This window comes from Oncorhynchus nerka, linkage group LG10 (assembly GCF_034236695.1).
Source record: "Oncorhynchus nerka isolate Pitt River linkage group LG10, Oner_Uvic_2.0, whole genome shotgun sequence".
NCBI lineage: Eukaryota > Metazoa > Chordata > Actinopteri > Salmoniformes > Salmonidae > Oncorhynchus > Oncorhynchus nerka.
Genome location: NC_088405.1, coordinates 34,300,890 through 34,321,098, shown reverse-complemented (window position 1 = coordinate 34,321,098; position 20,209 = coordinate 34,300,890). Strand labels below are relative to the sequence as shown.

Below are 20,209 nucleotides of genomic sequence, written 5' to 3'. Positions count from 1 at the left end.
CGTTCTTGGTACAAAATAGTACCAAGACATTACCTCATCCAATGGTATATATCAATTGTCATTTTAGACACTCACATCCAAAATACAACCCATCCTGGACTAGCTCACAGAGAGGAGAGTGAGCCTCTAGGTCAAGATAAGGGCAACCTCAGAGGGAACATAGAATGGTTCCAGACACTGCCATCCTCCTCTCCCCGATGGGAAAAGTAGGGAGTGACTGGCACACGGATATTGTGGAGCCAAGAGATAATTGGTTCCCCCTCAATCATCCCTTCACATGGTTTAAAAGATACGTTTACACATGACACATTCACAGATAAGACTAACCAGACCTCTCTCCTCTCTGGGCCCAAGTAACTTTTTCCCACATAAGCATGCTATAAAATGAATAAAACATCTTATTTATTAATGTTACCTAAAGAATTCTGATTCTGCCACGACAGCCCTCTCCCACAATAGACATGGTGTTTCCCCCAGCACTTCCTATCAACTAAGCTAAACAGCTTTGAACAATTATCGTAAACCACTTAAATGAAGGAAAATGTAATATAGATAACTTTCTCAGCTCTTCCTCTGCTTGGTATATTTTATCACCAAGAAATATGTTCATGTCTTATCAACCTTATAACCAAGCAACTATGTTACATGACCACAAAGCAAAACGGTGTACAGTAGCTAGTGGTCAAGTGATAAGTTGTCATTATTCTGTGTGTACACTAGCCATCCTTATTGACTTTGCTGAGTAAATATTTCCTGTATGTCACTTTTTTGTTTTTGTTCCTTTATCCCTTTTGATGATTTGAGTTTTTACACAAATTTCTGCTGGCCGTTTATATGACCCTTATTTTCCTGTCCTTAGGATATTGTTCCAAGTCTACTGAAAGACAAAGCTCTACATTCCATTAAGTTTAACTGTCTCTTGCTGTATGACGCTTATATGTTTTGTTGATTGCCAGGGAGGCGGTCAGGGAGCACTACAAAAATAAAGCATTTCAACTTTACACTAGAACTTCTACCCTATAGCCTAGTCATAGAGGTTGGCCTCAGTCTAAAATCAGAACTACAGAGACATGCTGTTGTCCTGTCTAGGATGAAAACTTATCACAGTTTGAGGACAACGCTGTGTCCATGTAGGCCTCATGTTGGGACCTTTTTGGCATAGTCTTCCAAATAGACTCGTTTCTGGGATATATTGATGTCATTATTGTAAAGAGTCTCGCTAGAGCCTTCTCTTTATCCCTCGGATGATTGGTCTCTGGTACATCACAAAATGTGTCGATCACCATCCAGTGTGCCTCTTACAAGGTTGCAAAACTACTTCAAATAAAATGGCCGTCTGCTCCTTTTATTGGCTTATGTGAACTTGCTAACTCCACCACTATCCACATGTTCCTCTCCTCTGTGTCCAGGACATCAACGCTCATGCCTGTGTGACTGGTAAGCCCATCAGCCAGGGTGGCATCCACGGAAGGATCTCGGCCACCGGGCGAGGAGTATTCCACGGCATTGAGAACTTCATCAACGAGGCGGCCTACATGAGCCAGCTGGGCCTGAGCCCTGGCTTCACCGACAAGACCTTTGTCATCCAGGTACACAGACACAGCATTTAATGATTAGGAATGGCATTTGATTTACTTTCATCAGGTCTCAAAGCACTTTACAGTGTATGGGGTGGCATTATAGTAAAAGGTACAGTACCAGTCAAAAGTTTGGACACACTTACTCATTAAAGGGTTTTTCTTTATTTGTACTATTTTCTACATTGTAGAATATTTGTGAAGACATAAAACCTCTGAAATTACACATTGAATCATGTAGTAACTAAAGTGTTAAACAAATCAAAATATACATTTTAGATTCATTAAAGTAGCCACCCTTTGCCTTGACAGCTTTGCACACTCTTGGCATTCTCTCAACCAGCTTCACCTGGAATGCTTTTACAATGCTCTTGAAGGAGTTCCCATATATGCTGTGCACTTGTTGGCTGCTTTCCCTTCACTCTGCAGTCCAACTCATTCCAAACCATCTCGATTGGGTTGAAGTCGGGCGATTGTGGAGGCCAGGTCATCTGATGCAGCACTCCATCACTCTCATTATTGGTCAAATATCCCTTACACATCCTGGAGGTGTGTTTTGGGTCATTGTCCTGTTGAAAAACAAATGATAGTCCCACTAGGCGCAAACCAGATGGGATGGCGTATCGCTGCAGAATGTGTGACTTACCTCCTCCATGCGTCACGGTGGGAAACATGCATGCAGAGATCATCCGTTCACCTACTCTGCGTCTCACAAAGACATGGCGTTTGGAAGCAAAAATCTTGTTTGTACTCATCAGACCAAAGGACAGATTTCCACTGGTCTAATGTTTCTTGGCTCAAGCAAGTCTCTTTTTCATATTGGTTTCTTTAGTAGTGGTTTCTTTGCAGCAATTTCGACCATGAAGGCCTGATTCACGAAGTCTCCTCTGAACAGTTGATGTTGAGATGTGTCTGTTACTTACTCTGTGAAGCAGTTTTTGGGCTGCAATTTCTGAGGCTGGTAACTCTAATGAACGTATCCTTTGCAGCTGAGGTAACTCTAGGTCTTAATTTCCTGTGGCGGTCCTCATGAGAGCCAGATTCATCATAGCGCTTGATGGTTTTTGCAACTGCATTTGAAAGTTTCTTCAAAGTTCTTGACCTTTTCCAAATAGACTGACCTTCATGTCTTGAAGTAATGATGGACTGTTGTTTCTCTTTGCTTATTTGAGCTGTTCTTGCCACAATATGGACTTGGTCTTTTACCAAATAGGGCAATCTTATGTATTCCACCTCTACCTTGTCACAACACAACTGATTGGCTCAAATGCATTAAGAAGGGAAAAATGATTTTATAAAAAATATTATCATTATTTTTGGTTAGAAGTAGCAACATGAGAGACTACTCTAAAGGATGGCAGCCACACTGTTGGTATAATCACTAAATAGCAGACATAGCTTGTTAAATTTTGATGTATAGAGGACTGTCCTCCCTCCTACAGTAGAACACAGTGTTACAGCTAATTACAAGCTGTACTGATTGGAGGCTGCACCATGTGTTATCAATATCAGAAGTGATCCATAAACCCACTGGACCAGAAGACACTACATTACACTCATTAACAAGAACGTAAACATAAATGTGCATTTGGTACATACAAGCGGAACAGGCTTAACAATATGTGACTTACAAGGCACTCAGGGTAAAAACAACTCCAACCAATGTTCTTATTTTTATTCTGAAACATGTCATTCTTCCTTCTCTTCTCCCAGGGTTTTGGTAACGTTGGCATGCACTCCATGCGTTACCTACACCGTTTCGGGGCCAAGTGTGTTGGTGTTGGAGAGATGGATGGAAACATCTGGAACCCCAATGGCATCGACCCAAAGGAGCTGGAGGACTACAAGCTGGTTAGTACACAACTCATAGCTACAGTCACTAACCTACAAGTTGATCTCTCTCTGGCTGTTTCATGCCAATGTGGAAAGCACGGTCTAAGGGTGCCACCTAGGGGACGTACAGTCTTCCTACACCCAAAGTCCTCCACAGCCGTACAGCCAAGTTGGCTTACCATTTGAGGTGCATGACCAAGGATATACTTTGGTCCTGTAACTGTCTACTGTATGTCTCATTCTCTTTCTCTCTCGTTCTTCTCACCAGCAACACGGCACCATCGTGGGCTTCCCCAACTCCACACCATACGAAGGCAGCATCCTGGAGGCCGACTGTGACATCCTGATCCCGGCCGCCAGCGAGAAGCAACTGACCAGGAATAACGCCCACAAAATCAAGGCCAAGGTCAAAGTTCAACAATCATGTCCAGACCAGCAGTAACTCTTATTACACACTGAGTAACGTGCAGTAAATCCACATTAATGCAGGCTAAAGTTATATAAAATTTACCCAATCATCACTGACCTCTATTGAACCTCACTAACAGTAGAAAGGTGTTTGTGGAAAGCTGAATTCGGTATGTAAAGTGTATTTAAATCGTCTTGTTTTTCCAGATCATTGCTGAAGGAGCCAATGGACCCACCACCCCTGACGCTGATAAGATCTTCCTGGCGAGGAATATCATGGTGATTCCGGTGAGAGGCTGTATGCAGATTTCAGATTGCATATTCCTATTTTCTAAGTTTTTGCAACTTGTAACAGGTTCCATTAGATTGTGTTGGTCCTGGAGACCTAGATATTTTTAAGGGCCGTTTTCACAGATCCAGATCTAAACATTTTGGCCTAGAAGTAGGCCAGGGCCCGTATCCACAAAGCATCTTGGCGTCGGAGTGCTGATCTTAGATCTGTCCATACAATTGCATTCTTATTCATTATGAACTTAAAAGCAAAAGTGATCCTAAATCAGCACTCCTACTCAGACGCTTTGTGGATACGGGCCCAGATTCTGACTTGTTAAGTCTACAGTGAAGACCAGGATTTCCTGAACATTGATTAGTTGGATTGTATACCTCTGGTCTCCAGAGTCTGACTCTATTTCTTTGAATGGAGATTAATCATATTTTAAACTATTGTTTAGAAGCAATTTTATGCAGATAGTTGCTTTATCTGTCTCCGTGTAACTTACTCTTTGACTTCGCAGCTCTTGATTGCCTGTATGTTACAGCATAGCTGTAATGTTAGTGTTTGCAAACTAGCCCACCATCTCTTGTTTATTCAGGACATGTACCTGAACGCTGGTGGAGTGACTGTCTCCTACTTTGAGTGGCTGAAGAACCTGAACCATGTCAGCTACGGTAGACTGACCTTCAAGTATGAGAGGGACTCCAACTACCACCTGCTCAGTAAGTTCGACACCTCCCAAACCGTAGGGATGCACTCACCCCTGCTAGTTCAGCCTACTCTCTGTTATGCCACATAAAGATGGATTTTGTTTATCTTGTATTATGCTAAAGTTGTATTTATCACTGTAGTTCGTGTTTAAATCCTTAATTACATTCATTACTGGGAATGAGGACTATTTGAAATTTCAGAAACCATTGGCTGCTTAACCACGTTTTTTTATTTTACGGCTGTGACTTGCAGTATGTTGCACATTGAATATTTTTTTGACTGCAGAGTACACACACACTTATGTTCCCATACGACAAACTCAATGTTGCTCACAACAAACTCACAGTCGTGGTGTAATCTGTATCAAAATATGCTAATGTGCTCCAACAGATTTGTTTTAAAGTGCCGCCCTGCATCTCACTCACTCAGCAAACTCAAATGACCTCTGATATGATGTCCAAACACGAGTTCATTCAGACTAAAACTGAGAGATTCCTCGACAGCATCCCGTGCTGTACACAGCACGAGAGACCCCTTCACCCCAATTTTCTTCAAACTCATAGCAGTAAGCTCTCAACATAGACTTCAAAGTCTGAAATCTCTCAAGAGCACGTTGAGATTCTAGGTGGTAGGCACTAGAGGGGGCATTGGATTACACCCAACTGTGCCCTGGTGAAAATATTGTCAATGTTTGGACTTCCGCAAGGAATGAATTTCAAGTCAAAGGTCTTCATTCCTTGGTCCGACTGCACTACCTGCGGAAGTCCAAACATTGACAATATTTTCACCAGGGCACAGTGAAACAGTACTGGGAGCTGTGATTTTCCTCAGTGGAATGACCTTAGAGAAACGATTGGCAGCACACATTATGGTTAAGAGAAACTACTTACCAGTCTTGGCTTTGGGCAAAGGACCAACACAGTCCACCAGAACCCTGCTGAAAGGTTTGTCAAAAGCAGGAATAGGCTGCAAAGTTGCAACCAGTACAGATTGGTTCTGTTTAGGATTTACAGTAAGACACGACATCCTGTTTCAGACCAGGCCAATAGAAGTTACGCAAGATATGGTCATACGTCTTGTTGACATGCCATACTATCATCATGAGGTAATCTCAGTATCACTTGTCGAAGTGCAACTGGAACGACAATTTGAGATACACTGGGCCATTCGTCCTGCCCAGAAGTGGCCCAAGAACACCATTTCCACATTAGAACACCATCTCTGTCAAATAACCCCTCTGGTGTTTGATGAAACAGCGGGTAGAGGGAAATATCTTTACTCTGTTCAGCAATCAGCTGCTTCCTAGACGTCAGTGTTAACTGTAGGAACCCTATCTTCCTTCAGTGGTTCTACAAATTCGCTCACCTTTGTGATTTTCAAAGGAGAGGTCAACTCTCAGACAGATCGCCCATGGTGGGATCTATCGGCACACGCTGGGAACACTCTACGGTACTTTTCTGATAACCCATCAGGTTACTCTACTGAGTTCCTTAAAAACGACAGGATTTGTCACAACCTTCCCTCCATTCAAATCGTTTCCCAAAATGAATGAGACGCCCTTCACCGGTAGGTTAGGCCTCACTCAAACGACATCGGAAACAGAAATAAGATCAGACTTGAGTTCCACATTATACAAAGAACTTCCATGCAACCCATCTTCACGCTTTGTACTAACACAGTGGTTCCCTAACTTTTTATAGTCCCGCACCCCTTCAAACATTCAACCTCCAGCTGCGTAGCCCCTCTAGCACCAGGGTCAGCGCACTCTCAAATGTAGTTTTTTGCCATCATTGTAAGCCTGCCACACACACACTAGGCAATACATTTATTAAACGTAAGAATGAGTGAGTGTTTGTCACATCCCAGCTTGTGGGAAGTGACAAAGAGCTCTTATAGGACCAGGGTACAAATAATAATCAATAATTTTGCGCTTTATTTAGCCATCTTATGTATAAAACCTTACTTGTTCATTAAATTGTGAATAACTCAACATAGGTTAATGAGAAGGGTGTGCTTGAAAGGATGCACATAACTCTGCAATGTTGGGTTGTATTGGAGAGAGTCTCTTAAATATTTTTCCACGCAGTCTGTGCCTGTATTTAGTTTTCATGCTAGTGAGGGCCGAGAATCCACTCTCGCATAGGTAGGTGGTTGCAAAGGGCATCAGGGTCTTAACAGCACGATTTGCTAAGGCAGGATACTCGGGGCGCATCCCAATCCAGAAATATGGCAGTGGCTTCTGTTTTAAATTACATTTTCACAAAACCGCTTGTTGCAATTACGATGAGGCTCTCTTGTTCAGATATCGGTAAGTGGACTGGAGGCAGGGCATGAAAGGGATAACGAATCCAGTTGTTTGTCGTCAGTTTCGGGAAAGTACCTGCGTAATTGCGCACCCAGCTCACTCCGGTACTTCTCTATATCACGTTTGACATTGTCCGTAAGCTTGAGTTCATTTGCACACAAATATCATACAATGATGGAAAGACCTGTGTGTTGTCCTTGTTAATGCAGACAGAGAAGAGCTCCAACTTAATCATAGCCTCAATTTTGTCCCGCACATTGAGTATAGTTGCGGAGAGTCCCTGTAATCCTAGATTCAGATCATTCAGGTGAGAAAAAACATCACCCAGATAGGCCAGTCGTGTGAGAAACCCGTCATCATGCAAGCGGTCAGACAAGTGAAAATTAGGGTCAGTAAAAAGAACTTTAAGCTTGTCTCTCAATAAAAATAAAAATAAACGTTTAAATACTTGAAAACCAGTGCACTTCTGTATGTTGTAAAAGCCTTATATGGTCACTGCCCATATCATTGCATAGTGCAGAAAATACACAAGTTCAGGGCCTTGTTTTAACAAAGTTAACCATTTTCACTGTAGTGTCCAAAACATCTTTCAAGCTGTCAGGCATTCCCTTGGCAGCAAGAGCCTCTCAGTGGATGCTGCAGTGTACCCAAGTGGCGTTGGGAGCAACTGCTATGTCTCACTGTCATGGCTTTTGCGCCATCAGTACAGATACCAACACATCTTCACCGCCTAAGTCCATTTGATGTCACAAAGCTGTCCAGTACTTTAAAAATATCCTCTCCTGTTATCCTGGTTTGCAGAAGAGGATGTCTTCCTTAATTGACCCCCCCATAAACGTAACGGACACATATACCAGGAGCTGTGCCAAGCCCGCCACGTCTGTTGACTCATCCAGCTGTAACGCATAGAATTCACGGGCTTGTAAGTATGCGAAGTAGTAATTGTTTCAAAACATCTCGTACCATGTCACTGATGCGTGGTGAAACAGTACAGATGTAGTACTGCTTGTAGTAGCAGTACTACCAGTACAGCTGGTATGTGTCTCTATGGATGGGGGGGCTTACTTTTATTAATAATTTATCAATTTTCGAGGAAACGGAATGAGCAGCATCTATGTTTGGCTACATACATTTTTGGGCGGCCGTTAGTGGAATTCCCGTGAGAGAGTAATGGTTAATGTGATTGGATGTTAATTGTTTGACTAACATACTGTAACCAGTTGCTGAAGTATCAGACAAAGGCAAAACACCCTGCATAATGAAGGATTGGGCCACCCTAGTGTGTCGCAGTATCTTCACCGGCTGTTTAAAAGTATCGCCACTCTGCAGAGACACGAACCCATCTGAAACGGAGTTCATGCACATCTGATCCCAAATCGTGGTTTAGGAGATACACCATTCCCAACCAGAGACTTAATGGGCTGGAGGACTCCCACAAGAAGAAACTGCTTTTTCTCTGTCTCAAATTTCTGTTTCAACTTAGGCCACTGAGAGACAATGTGTCCTTTCTCACGGCAATGAATGACAAACGGGTGGATATGAAAAACCTGTTTTCTGCCGATCCTTATCTTTGGCCACTGTAGAAAAGGACTGAAACCTCCTCAGTAGCAGGTGACTTATCTGGATAGCTTTTTGTGTAGGAATTACAACTGGGTGCTTTGTTTGAAGGTAGTTTTATGTGTCAACACAAACTCATCTGCAAGAACTTCAGCTTTCTCGAGATATCCTTGTGCTCATAAATGTGGCTTGCAACCCTTTCATGAAGTGTTGTCTTTCATAATTTACAGAACTGTTGTCTGTATACCTCTGGGACCTGCTTTTAAGCCCAAAGGATAGCAGCATTAACAGTATCATCATCTGAACTCTTGTCAAGCGATAAAGTGGCGTACACTTTGAGCCTTTCCCCCAAGGACACTTTGGAAGAGTCGTGACCAAATATCTCGGTGTAGTAGTCTGCTCAAATAGAGTAAAATATACATCCACCTCTTTTTTGTTAAAAGGCGGTACCAGCCGGCTGTTCTGACCAAGATCAAACTCTGTTGAGGGTGCCAGATGGCCTGACTGGATTCAGAGTGCTTCCAGGTCCATCTCTCTTAATCGAATGGCATGTTCAGGTTCTTGATGTTTGGCTGCACACAACAAAGGGAAATAACAAAGAAAAAGATTGCTGACAAACAAAACTTAAACAGGTGGGTTTTAGGAGGGGTTCTCAAAGACACTCATGGGGCTGTCCCAGAAAGTTGACTAGCAACAAGCCTGGGTCCTAAAAGACACCCAACACGAATGCCATCTAAATTTGCCCAAGAAAAGGCTAATCAAAATAAAAACCTAAACCAACTTAGGGAGCTAAAAGCAAGTGGAGCAAACCGAAAGGGAGAACTCTCAGAAGAAGAGTTAAACTGTGGTCAATCACTTCCAACATCTCTCATGCCCACTCTCTCTCGAAACCTGTAAAACACAGACACAGGACCGGATTTAATGCAGGGGTTTACCGAGGCTGAAGCCCCTGGGCCCAGATCCGTGGGGGGCCCAAAGAGGCAGCAAAAAAAGTAAATATTTCTTTTTTTTAAACACATACTGTATATATTAGATATGTAGTATATATTTGTACTTGTCATTTTTGCTGCAACCATCAACATTTACATTTACATTTAAGTCATTTAGCAGACGCTCTTATCCAGAGCGACTTACAAATTGGTGCGTTCACCTTAAGACATCCAGTGGAACAGCCACTTTACAATAGTGCATCTAAATCTTTTAAGGGGGAGAAGGATTACTTTATCCTATCCTAGGTATTCCTGAAAGAGGTGGGGTTTCAGGTGTCTCCGGAAGGTGGTGATTGACTCCGCTGTCCTGGCGTCGTGAGGGAGTTTGTTCCACCATTGGGGGGCCAGAGCAGCGAACAGTTTTGACTGGGCTGCGCGGGAACTGTACTTCCTCAGTGGTAGGGAGGCGAGCAGGCCAGAGGTGGATGAACGCAGTGCCCTTGTTTGGGTGTAGGGCCTGATCAGAGCCTGGAGGTACTGAGTATAGTAGGTATCAACCACAGGAGGATTCAGGAGCCCGCTCTCAATGAGTGTAGACAGCCTGTTGCCTCTGCTAATTGTCAGATAGGGGAGGTAGAGGGCCCATGTAGGTAACTGGGGGGCCCTGCCTTGATTGGGTAACTGATTAATGCAAAAACAACTGCATAATCAATAAGGCAAAAACATCAAGTTAAAAAAAAAATATATCCAACCACACGAGTCCGCTCTCAATCTTGAAAATACACCAGAGCATAATTTTGCCACAGAGGATCAATTGTTTCTAAAAAGATAAGTGGATTAAATTTGATCAAACTCATACAGGTAACTGCCAAAATAAAGGAAGCGCCAACAAAGTGTCTTAAAAGGGCTTTGGGCCACCACGAGCTGCCAGAACAGCTTCAATGCGCCTTGGCATAGGTTCTACAAGTGGACCTAAACCATGCCAGGAAAATGCACACCACACACCATAACACAGACTTTGTATCCTTAATTTACTCAAGGGTTTCCTTTTATTTTGCCAGTTACCGGTTGCCTATGTTCGGGAAGGCCGCAATTTGGGCAGCATGTGTGCCAGTTATATATGTTGTGGCCATAAACATATAATCCATAGAAGGGTTTTGGAACCTCTAACCCTGGCAATTTGACTGTTTAACTCATGGGTACACTAGCAATGGCTGACTTGAATGAGAATTGCCATCTATGGATTATATTTATACTGTGTGGTTAGTTGCGGCTGTCTCTTTGCCTTTTGCAAATTTCAGACAGGCAGGCAGGCCGGCAGGCAGGCAGGCAGGCAGGCAGACAGACAGACAGACAGACAGACAGACAGACAGACAGACAGACAGAACAGTACAGTGTTGGGCACAACCCCTCTGTGCCTGGAGATATACAACATTATTGGCAGTCACATGCAGAGTTTCCAGGAAGAGGTGGTTGCTGATTGTCTGCAGGCCATGTCTGACACTCTCGCTCACCCTCTCTCTCTTTCCCGTCTATCAGCAGCATCAGTCAATGAGGCGGTCTCACATTGTGCACATGCATTTTCACACAAAAGCCCTTTATAACATTGAGTCACTCATGATGAGTGGATTAGCATTGGATCTCTATCTGGCTGGTCATCTTGCATTCAATTATGTCATCCTATGTTGGTTAGTGTTTTCAGTACATTGCAGGGGAGGTTTGAGCTGGGGTTATGCTTGTGACCGAATGGGAGGTTTTCTGAATATTTCAGAAGCTGAATCCATTCCCCAGTCCCATGAGTGGCAAGATTGGGTAATGTTGGAGACATGGTAGAGGGCTCAGAATAGATAAAGCTGTGCGTTGCCAATCCCCAAAATGTTGGCAAAAAGTGAAAATGTATACCAGATTATTAATGCAAGTGAACAAACTAATCTAAATTTAGTTCACTTTGTTGTTCAGTGAGGATTCATATAGACTAATACATATAATCTATTCATATACATATGAACTGTCTGTGTTCTCCCTCAGTGTCCGTCCAGGAGAGTCTGGAGAGGAAGTTTGGGAAGCATGGGGGAGCAATCCCAGTGGTCCCTACCTCTGAGTTCCAGGCCAGGATCGCTGTGAGTACAACCCTTTTCCCCGTATTCTTTCAATGCCCCTAAGATACAGTATTATAGACATTCAACAGCAGCTGTTGATTGTGTTCCATTTGAATTGTTTGTCTCAGTATTCACAAACACACACTCTTGTTGTCCAGGAGTTTTTTTGCAAAAATAAATGTGTGCTTCATAGGAAAATAACTCTTGTCTTTACACCTGTTCACCTAATGTGAACTCCATTGAACGCATTAACCTTGTATGGGACACCAGTAAACAATGCAACCTGATCCTGATGACAGACTATCCCCTGAGGGGATTTATCCTGGGAAAACCCGCTCCCTCCCTGATGCCACAGTCAAACAGGCTCCTTTAGGACAGACTTGTAAAATCAGATACGTCCTCTGCTTGCTGTTTTCCCCAGCCACCGTTTTGTCCATTAGTCTCAAAGATTCAAACACATTACCTTAGTGTTGATAAATGAGGCTCACTGAATGACAGACTGGAGATAAATGCTTTGGTCCTGCAATTTCATTATAACCAAGTTGAGAGAGATTTCAAAGTTGAGCTGCGTTTCTCTAGAGATGAGTAATGGTATAGTTTAGTAGGCTAGCTGTGCGCTCTGAGCCTTATTTTCATTGTATTTTCTTTTGTTTGTTTCCAGGGCGCTTCAGAGAAGGACATTGTGCACTCAGGACTGGCCTACACCATGGAGAGGTCTGCCAGGGTAAGAGGCTGATTGCTTAAACATGGTTATCTGTGCTAAACTATTCCTCACAGGTCCAGAGGTTTTGTTGAAAGGAAATGCTGTCTTAATCCAACTTGATGTCCTGAGGCATCTTATTAGGGGTAATGAAGTCTTGAAAGTTGAAGTTTTATACATCTCATTACTCAAACAGCACTAAGCAGTGAAAAGGCAATATGAGCCCTCTCGCCACCATTTTATTTTCCCAATGCCAGCTCATAAAAGGAATCCCTCTTGAATATGCGTACACACACACCCTCTCACTGGTTTGCTGTGCGTGCGAGCAGAGCCTATGGGTAACTGGAGAAGCCAGGGCTTTGTTAGTCTCATTCGTTAAGCCCCAGCTCTGACGCTAGAGAGAGCATGAGGATTCAGGCCATGACCTGCTCCTAATCAGACTGACCACCCTCTACCATTAACACACCGTATAGCCAACGAACACTGATGACTTTAATGTCACGTCTGACTGAGGATACAGTAACTGCATAATACAGGGTTTCCTGTACCGCATCCCAGGAAATGTAATACTCTGTGCAGACATACTGCCTGACAGTCTGCTGGTTTATTACTTTGTTATATTTCCCTGGGGGTTATTTCTATACAATTACACACAGATGCTTTATTATCCTGTGGAAATGGAACAATAGAGGTGTATTGCTGTATGTAACAAATGGCGAAGGGAGGGGCAAGTAATGAATACCTGGAAGGGACAGGGAGATTTTATATATTTGAGTTGATGTTCTTTGTTTTCTGTTCCCCTTTTTAGCAAATCATGCGCACAGCTAACAAGTACAACCTGGGCCTCGACCTGAGGACGGCAGCGTACGTCAACGCCATCGAGAAGGTCTTCAAGGTGTACAACGAGGCTGGTCTTACCTTCACATAGGTGGCACCTCCACAGCCTCTGTCCATCCGAGCAGACCCAGGGCCCCGCCTCTCCCAGCCTTTATCTTTATATAACGTTCACGCGTTTACATTTTACACATGACCGTTAGCTCTACTCTTTGCATATGTATTTCAAGCAAATCAATACACATTCTTTTGCATTCTCATATTATCTAGAGACCACATGTTCTAGCTTGCTTTGAATCCGCTGTTATGAAACTACTGTGCCTATGGTTATTTTTTTGCCTGTAGTCATTCCATCGATTGAATTGCTGTTACTATATTATTATGCCAGGTAACACCAAAAACTCTGGTCTGCAGCTTTTACGGGCTAGTTCTTTTCTGAATTAGTGCTGTGCTTGTTCGGTGTCTGTTACGGACATACTGTTACTTCACTGACAGAGTTGAAGAAGTTGGTGAACAGAATGTAGAGCAGAGACGCACGTAAAAGCCTTAATTTCTCCTGTGTTGAAGTGGAGTAGGTTAATCATTTTTATCTGTTACCATAATGTTTTTTCTATTTAAGGTCAGTCCACTTACAGTATAAAGCAGTGTCTACACTTCAGGGTGATAAAATGTGTTCGTAAGCAGATTTATTATGTTACTCTGTTGACATGACACTAAAAAGGATCAATTCCAGAAGATTGTTCTTTGTTGTTACTGGTGTTTGCTTGGGCAGCCACAGTTTGAGTGTCTTTCTCCGCGTTTTTGCCTTTGTTTAATTCTTTGTCTCGCCTCAGAACTTGATCAAGGTCGGTGTGGTGTTTGTGCTGAATCCTTAGGGCCAATGGAAGGGGAAAATATGTGGGAAAAACATTTTTCTTTGTCTTTATATCAGCCTTTGACTGCTTTAGGATTCTATGTAACATCATTTGTATAGCCTTTTCGTTGAAGAATTCATTAAACTACAAAACGATTGATTGTGTTGATTCAAACCAAACTATGATTCCCTGTGGGGTATGTAAAAGATTTTTCCATGGAAGCAAATCCTGTTTATTTTGTATATCAACAGCTAGTTATTGGCTGCATAATCCCCACTGTACCTATTTCATCCAACACTACAACCTCTACGGGATGGGTGTTCCGATACCGGGACGGTTGTTGTTAACGTGTGCTAATGTGACTATAATGACGTAAGTAACAGCCAACCTTCCAGGACATAGACTTGTCTTATATGGGCAGAAAGTTGAAATCCTTGTTAATCTTACTGAAGTGTCTAATTTACTGTAGCTATTGCAGTGAAAAATGCCATGCTATTGTTTGAGAGTGCACAATAAACGTTTATCTCGGCAACTCGTTTGATACATTCACCTCTGAAGGTAAAATAATGTACTTACATTCAGTAATCTTGCTCTGATTTGTCATCCTGAGGATCCCAGAGATCAAATGTAGCATAGTTTTGTTTGATAAAAATCTATTTTTATATTCAAATGTAGGAACTGCGTTCTACAGTTTGAACCCCTGCTGTCTCAGTTTGAAACTTTGCACATACACTGCTGCTATCTGTTGGCCAAAATCTAAATTGCACATAAACTCCTGTGTGATTTTTAATGGCCTTTCTCTTGCATTTCAAAGATGGAAGAAAAAAAAATTCTAAACGCATGTTTTGTTTGTATTATCTTTTACCAGATCAAATGTGTTATATTCTCCAACATTAATTTCACATTTCCACAAACTTAAAATGGTATAAAGAATATGCATATCCTTGCTTCAGGTCCTGAGCTACAGTCCGTTAGATTTGCGTATGTCAAATGGGTCAGTTCCTTGCTCAGACAGGCATTTGAAGCGGCAGGTAGCCTAGTGGTTAGAGCATTGGGCCAGTAAACAAAATATTTCCAGATCGATTCCCCGAGCTGACAAGGTAAAAATCTGTCGTTCTGCCCCTGAACAAGTTAACCCCCGGTAGGCCATCATTGTAAATAAGAGTTTGTTCTTAACTGACTTGCCAAGTGAAATAAAGGTAATAAAAAAATGAAATGTAAAAACTTTAAAAATAAATAAACGTTTTATTTACTTTTGAAATATAATACAAAACATTAACATTACACAATGCATTGTGACAGTATTGGGTTGTCAATAAAATAATATTCTTCATAGGCAATAACCATAGGTATGTCAGATTGATTATCAGGTCCCGAGTTAGATTTTGGTATGTCATTTTAGTCCAACATTTTTTGAAAAGGGTCTGATCCTTGCTCATCTGAGCATTCAACATACTTTTGGGATAAACATTTTTATTTACTTTTCAAATATAATACAAAACATTAACATTACACAATGCATTGTGACAGTATTGAGTTGTCATAATATTCTTCATAGGCTATATCCAGAGGTATGTCAGTTTGATTGATCTGTTACCAGAATAGGCTCATCCCTAGCTCCAGTTCCTCTTATGTCCAATTCAGATCTGAGACATGCATAGACGATGTGTATATCAGAGAAATGCCCCTGGGGAGCAGGGACATCATTGAGATTGCTAGTGAGGAAAATACACACAGGCGAGAGAGGGATAGGACCAGTAAGATTACATTGAGAAAAAGAAACTGCTTCAGTCTGACTCAGCCAAAGAGACTTCCCAAATGATCGCACTTGGTCTGCGTTGCTGTTGTCCTTCTATTTGCCATCTTTCTCGCCAGATATCTCTCCTGCAATGTCTCCCAGTAGGTCGTTCAGGTCTGAGGGATAGGCAGAATTGATTAGAATTAATTATTAGAATTAATAGTTCGAAATTATACAGATGTTATTTATTCTGGTCTCTAAGCAGCAGCAACACAAAAACAGCAGGAAAGGTTCTCAGACTTTTTTTTAAAGGCACACCTGAATAGAATACATGAAGTTTTTACTTCATAATACTATGTAATTTGTACTTCACTGTACTATGTAGGACATTCAACTATAACCACATTAACTTTACCTTGGTCACCTCCTCCGCTACTTGACTTTTTCTCATCCTTGTCAGATAAGAAACTTCCAAAGCCTCCTTCCTCTTTGCCCTTGTTGCCATCCATTAATCCTCCAATACCGCCGATACCTGCACTGATATCCTTGCTGGACTCCTTCTTCTTTGAATCATCTCCTCCAACCGTGGGCTTCACCTTCTCTTTACCACTGCTTCCCCCGCTGGGATCCTTCTTAGAGTCTAACATAGTCTTCACCTTGACTTTGGCAGCTTTAGCTGCAAAACATCACCAAATGCACTGTTTAGAAAACTAACCAGAAACAAATGACGCGTGAAACTAAAATGAGACTGTGTTATATTTGCCCCTACCAAGTTTTAAAGTTACAAACTGTGTGATATCGTATTTGAAGACTTCAGAGAAAGCAACTGTGTACGACATAAAAAGCAACATATGTGTTTTATTGATTTGGTGCCATGTGCCAAATTCCTGATTACCGTCTATGGGTGTAGTTGTGCATATTGAACTGACAGCATCGTCCAACAACATTCCAAGCCAACACTTCTTAGGCCTACATGTTGTAAACGCCTAGGTGATTACACCGTCACGTAATTAGTTCCATGGATAGCAAAATTGAGCATAAGTGGCTTAGTTTACAACACAATCCTAAAAAACAGGTGCAATATATTGCATTTGCATGTGTCATCGTGTGCTGTGTTTTGGTGTAATCAGCACACATTGATGTTAATGCCCTGAGGTACTGTACCAGTTACAGTCAAATCTTAAATGATTTCTCATCTAATTTGAGTAAATGACAAGCTGAAAAGCGAGGCTCGGATTGTTTTAAAGCGCGCTGACCTTTACAAAAATCAAATTGTATTTGTCACATGCGTCGGAAACAACAGGTGTAACTTAGACTAACTACTTATGGGTTATTTTCCAACAATGCAGAGTTAAAGATAAATAAAAATATAAAGTGACACGACAAATAAATACACAGTGAATAACATTAACGATTAAAATAACATGGAGTACCAGGACCGGGTCGATGTGCAGGGGTACGAGGTAATTGAGGTAGCTACATACTGTACAAACCATACAAACCATTTGGAACACCTTCATAATATTGAGTTGCACACCCTTTTGCTCTCAGCAGACTCTAAAAGGTGTTGAAAGTGTTCCACAGGGATGCTGGCCCATGTTGACTCCAATGCCTCCCACAGTTGTGTCAAGTTGGCTGGATGTCCTTTGGGTGGTGGACCATTCTTAATACACACGGGAAACTGTTGAGCATGAAAAACCCAGCAGCCTGGGTGTTCTTGACACACTCAAACCAGTGCGCCTGGCTACCATACCCCGTTCAAAGGCACTTCAATATTTTGCCTTGTTCATTCACCCGCTGAATGGCACACATACACAATCCATGTCTCAATTTTTTTTCTTTTATCATTTTCTAACCTGTCTCCTCCCCTTCATCTACACTGATTGAAGTGGATTTAACAAGTGACATCAATAAGGGATCATAACTTTCACCTGGATTCACCTGGTGAGTCTATGTCATGGAAAGAACAGGTGTTGGTAATGTTTTGTACACTCAGTGTATATAGGTCGGGGTAACAAAGAGGCTTGAGGAGTGATGGTTTTAAAAGACAAGGCCAGATCATTATTTACAGCTGAAAGAGGAATTACACTGAGCTGCTTCAAAGAGAGTTACTGCTTTTTATACACATATCTGAGCACACAGGACAAGGCAGTGGGAAAACAACACACAAAAACAAGTCAGGTCTATCCAAGTAGCAACCGCCCTCAAATGCGACATTTTGTATGACAGAGCCACAACAAAAAAAAGCATATTTCTGCCTTTAATCATTTGCAGCTGCTGCAAGCCTCACTTCAGCTAATGCAAGGTATGACAGTGAAACTGCACAAAAGAACCATACAGAACAGAAGTAAAACAAAGTCACCCACTTCTTCCCCTCCTCACCCAACCTCATCTGCTCCCCCCTTTACCCCCATCTCCCCCTCAGGACTCACCTGCCGTATCCACTGCCTGGTCGACATATTTGTCCGCTGAGTTGCCCAAAATGCCTTTGAGGAAAGACATGTCTCTGAACAGTAGTCAGTAGTGTCCCTAGAGCAGGTTGTGTCGTGAGAGAATATTTCAAAGTAGTGTGTGGGGGCAAAGGTGGTCATGGAGTCTTATAGAGTTTGGCACTTTCTGTCCCTGATCCTATGCCTCTCAGGGCTCTGCTGATTGGCCAGAGAGGTCAGGGTGTATCTCAGGATGGTAGGGAGGTGGGCTGGCTAGACTGGTTACACTGGTTTGAGGATCTGATTCTGAATAGGTGATGTACTGTATTTACCTAGTTACCTACATACTGTATGTAAATATACAGTGGGGAGAACAAGTATTTGATACACTGCCGATTTTTCAGGTTTTCCTACTTACAAAGCATGTTAGAGCTCTGTAATTTTTATCATAGGTACACTTCAACTGTGAGAGACGGAATCTAAAACAAAAATCCAGAAAATCAGATTGTATGATTTTTAAGTAATTAATTTGCATTTCATTGCATGACATAAGTATTTGATCACCTACCAACCAGTAAGAATTCCGGCTCTCACAGACCTGTTAGTTTTTCTTTAAGAATCCCTCCTGTTCTCCACTCATTACCTGTATTAACTGCACCTGTTTGAACTCATTACCTGTATAAAAGACACCTGTCCACACACTCAATCAAACAGACTCCAACCTCTCCACAATGTCCAAGACCAGAGAGCTGTGTAAGAAAATAAAATTGTAGACCTGCACAAGGCTGGAATGGGCTACAGGACAATAGGCAAGCAGCTTGGTGAGAAGGCAACAACTGTTGGCGCAATTATTAGAAAATGGAAGAAGTTCAAGATGATGGTCAATCACCCTCGGTCTGGGCCTCCATGCAAGATCTCACCTTGTGGGGCATCAATGATCATGAGGAAGGTAAGGGATCAGCCCAGAACTACACGGCAGGACCTGGTCAATTACCTGAAGAGAGCTGGGACCACAGTCTCAAAGAAAACCATTAGTAACACACTACGCCGTCATGGATTAAAATCCTGCAGCGCACACAAGGTCCTCCTGCTCAAGCCAGCGCATGTCCAGGCCCGTCTGAAGTTTGCCAATGACCATCTGGATGATCCAGAGGAGGAATGGGAGAAGGTCATGTGGTCTGATGAGACAAAAATAGAGCTTTTTGGTCTAAACTCCACTCTCCGTGTTTGGAGGAAGAAGAAGGATGAGTACAACCCCAAGAACACCATTCCAACCGTGAAGCATGGAGGTGGAAACATCATTCTTTGGGGATGCTTTTCTGCAAAGGGGACAGGACGACTACACCGTATTGAGGGGAGGATGGATGGGGCCATGTATCGCGAGATTTTGGTCAACAACCTCCTTCCCTCAGTAAGAGCATTGAAGATGGGTCGTGGCTGGGTCTTCTAGCATGACAACCACCCGAAACACACAGCCAGGGCAACTAAGGAGCAGCTCCGTAAGAAGCATCTCAAGGTCCTGGAGTGGCCTAGCCAGTCTCCAGACCTGAACCCAATAGAAAATCTTTGGAGGGAGCTGAAAGTCCGTAATGCCCAGCGACAGCCTCGAAACCTGAAGGATCTGGAGAAGGTCTGTATGGAGGAGTGGGCCAAAATCCCTGTTGCAGTGTGTGCAAACCTGGTCAATAACTACAGGAAACTTATGATCTCTGTAATTGCAAACAAAGGTTTCTGGAACAAATATTAAGTTATGCTTTTCTGATGTATCAATTACTTATGTCATGTAATAAAATGCAAATTAATGACTTAAAAATCATACAATGTGATTTTCTGGATTTTTGTTTTAGATTCCGTCTCTCACAGTTGAAGTGTACCTATGATTTTTTTTTAAATTACAGACCTCTACATGCTTTGTAAGTAGGAAAACCTGCAAAATCGGGTAGTGTATCAAATACTTGTTC

The 20,209-nt window shown here is 42.3% G+C and overlaps 1 protein-coding gene across 3 annotated transcripts in view; it reads left to right on the top strand.

Annotated features, from left to right (window-relative positions):
* The window catches only part of LOC115135202 (glutamate dehydrogenase 1, mitochondrial), a 42,109-nt gene extending 27,496 nt beyond the window's left edge, over nt 1–14,613 (top strand). For 2 of the 3 annotated variants that reach the window (XM_029669637.2, XM_065023247.1), the window contains exons 6-13: nt 1,410–1,589; nt 3,291–3,428; nt 3,679–3,816; nt 4,026–4,106; nt 4,691–4,814; nt 11,623–11,714; nt 12,355–12,417; nt 13,202–14,613. In XM_029669637.2, the coding sequence (XP_029525497.2) occupies nt 1,410–1,589; nt 3,291–3,428; nt 3,679–3,816; nt 4,026–4,106; nt 4,691–4,814; nt 11,623–11,714; nt 12,355–12,417; nt 13,202–13,321 (936 nt within the window). In that variant the 3' untranslated portion in view covers nt 13,322–14,613. Of the gene's footprint in view, nt 1–1,409; nt 1,590–3,290; nt 3,429–3,678; nt 3,817–4,025; nt 4,107–4,690; nt 4,815–7,909; nt 8,031–11,622; nt 11,715–12,354; nt 12,418–13,201 lie in introns of those variants that run through there. The other variant, XR_010464832.1, reaches the window with a different exon arrangement.
* The last annotated feature ends 5,596 nt before the right edge of the window (nt 14,614–20,209 follow it).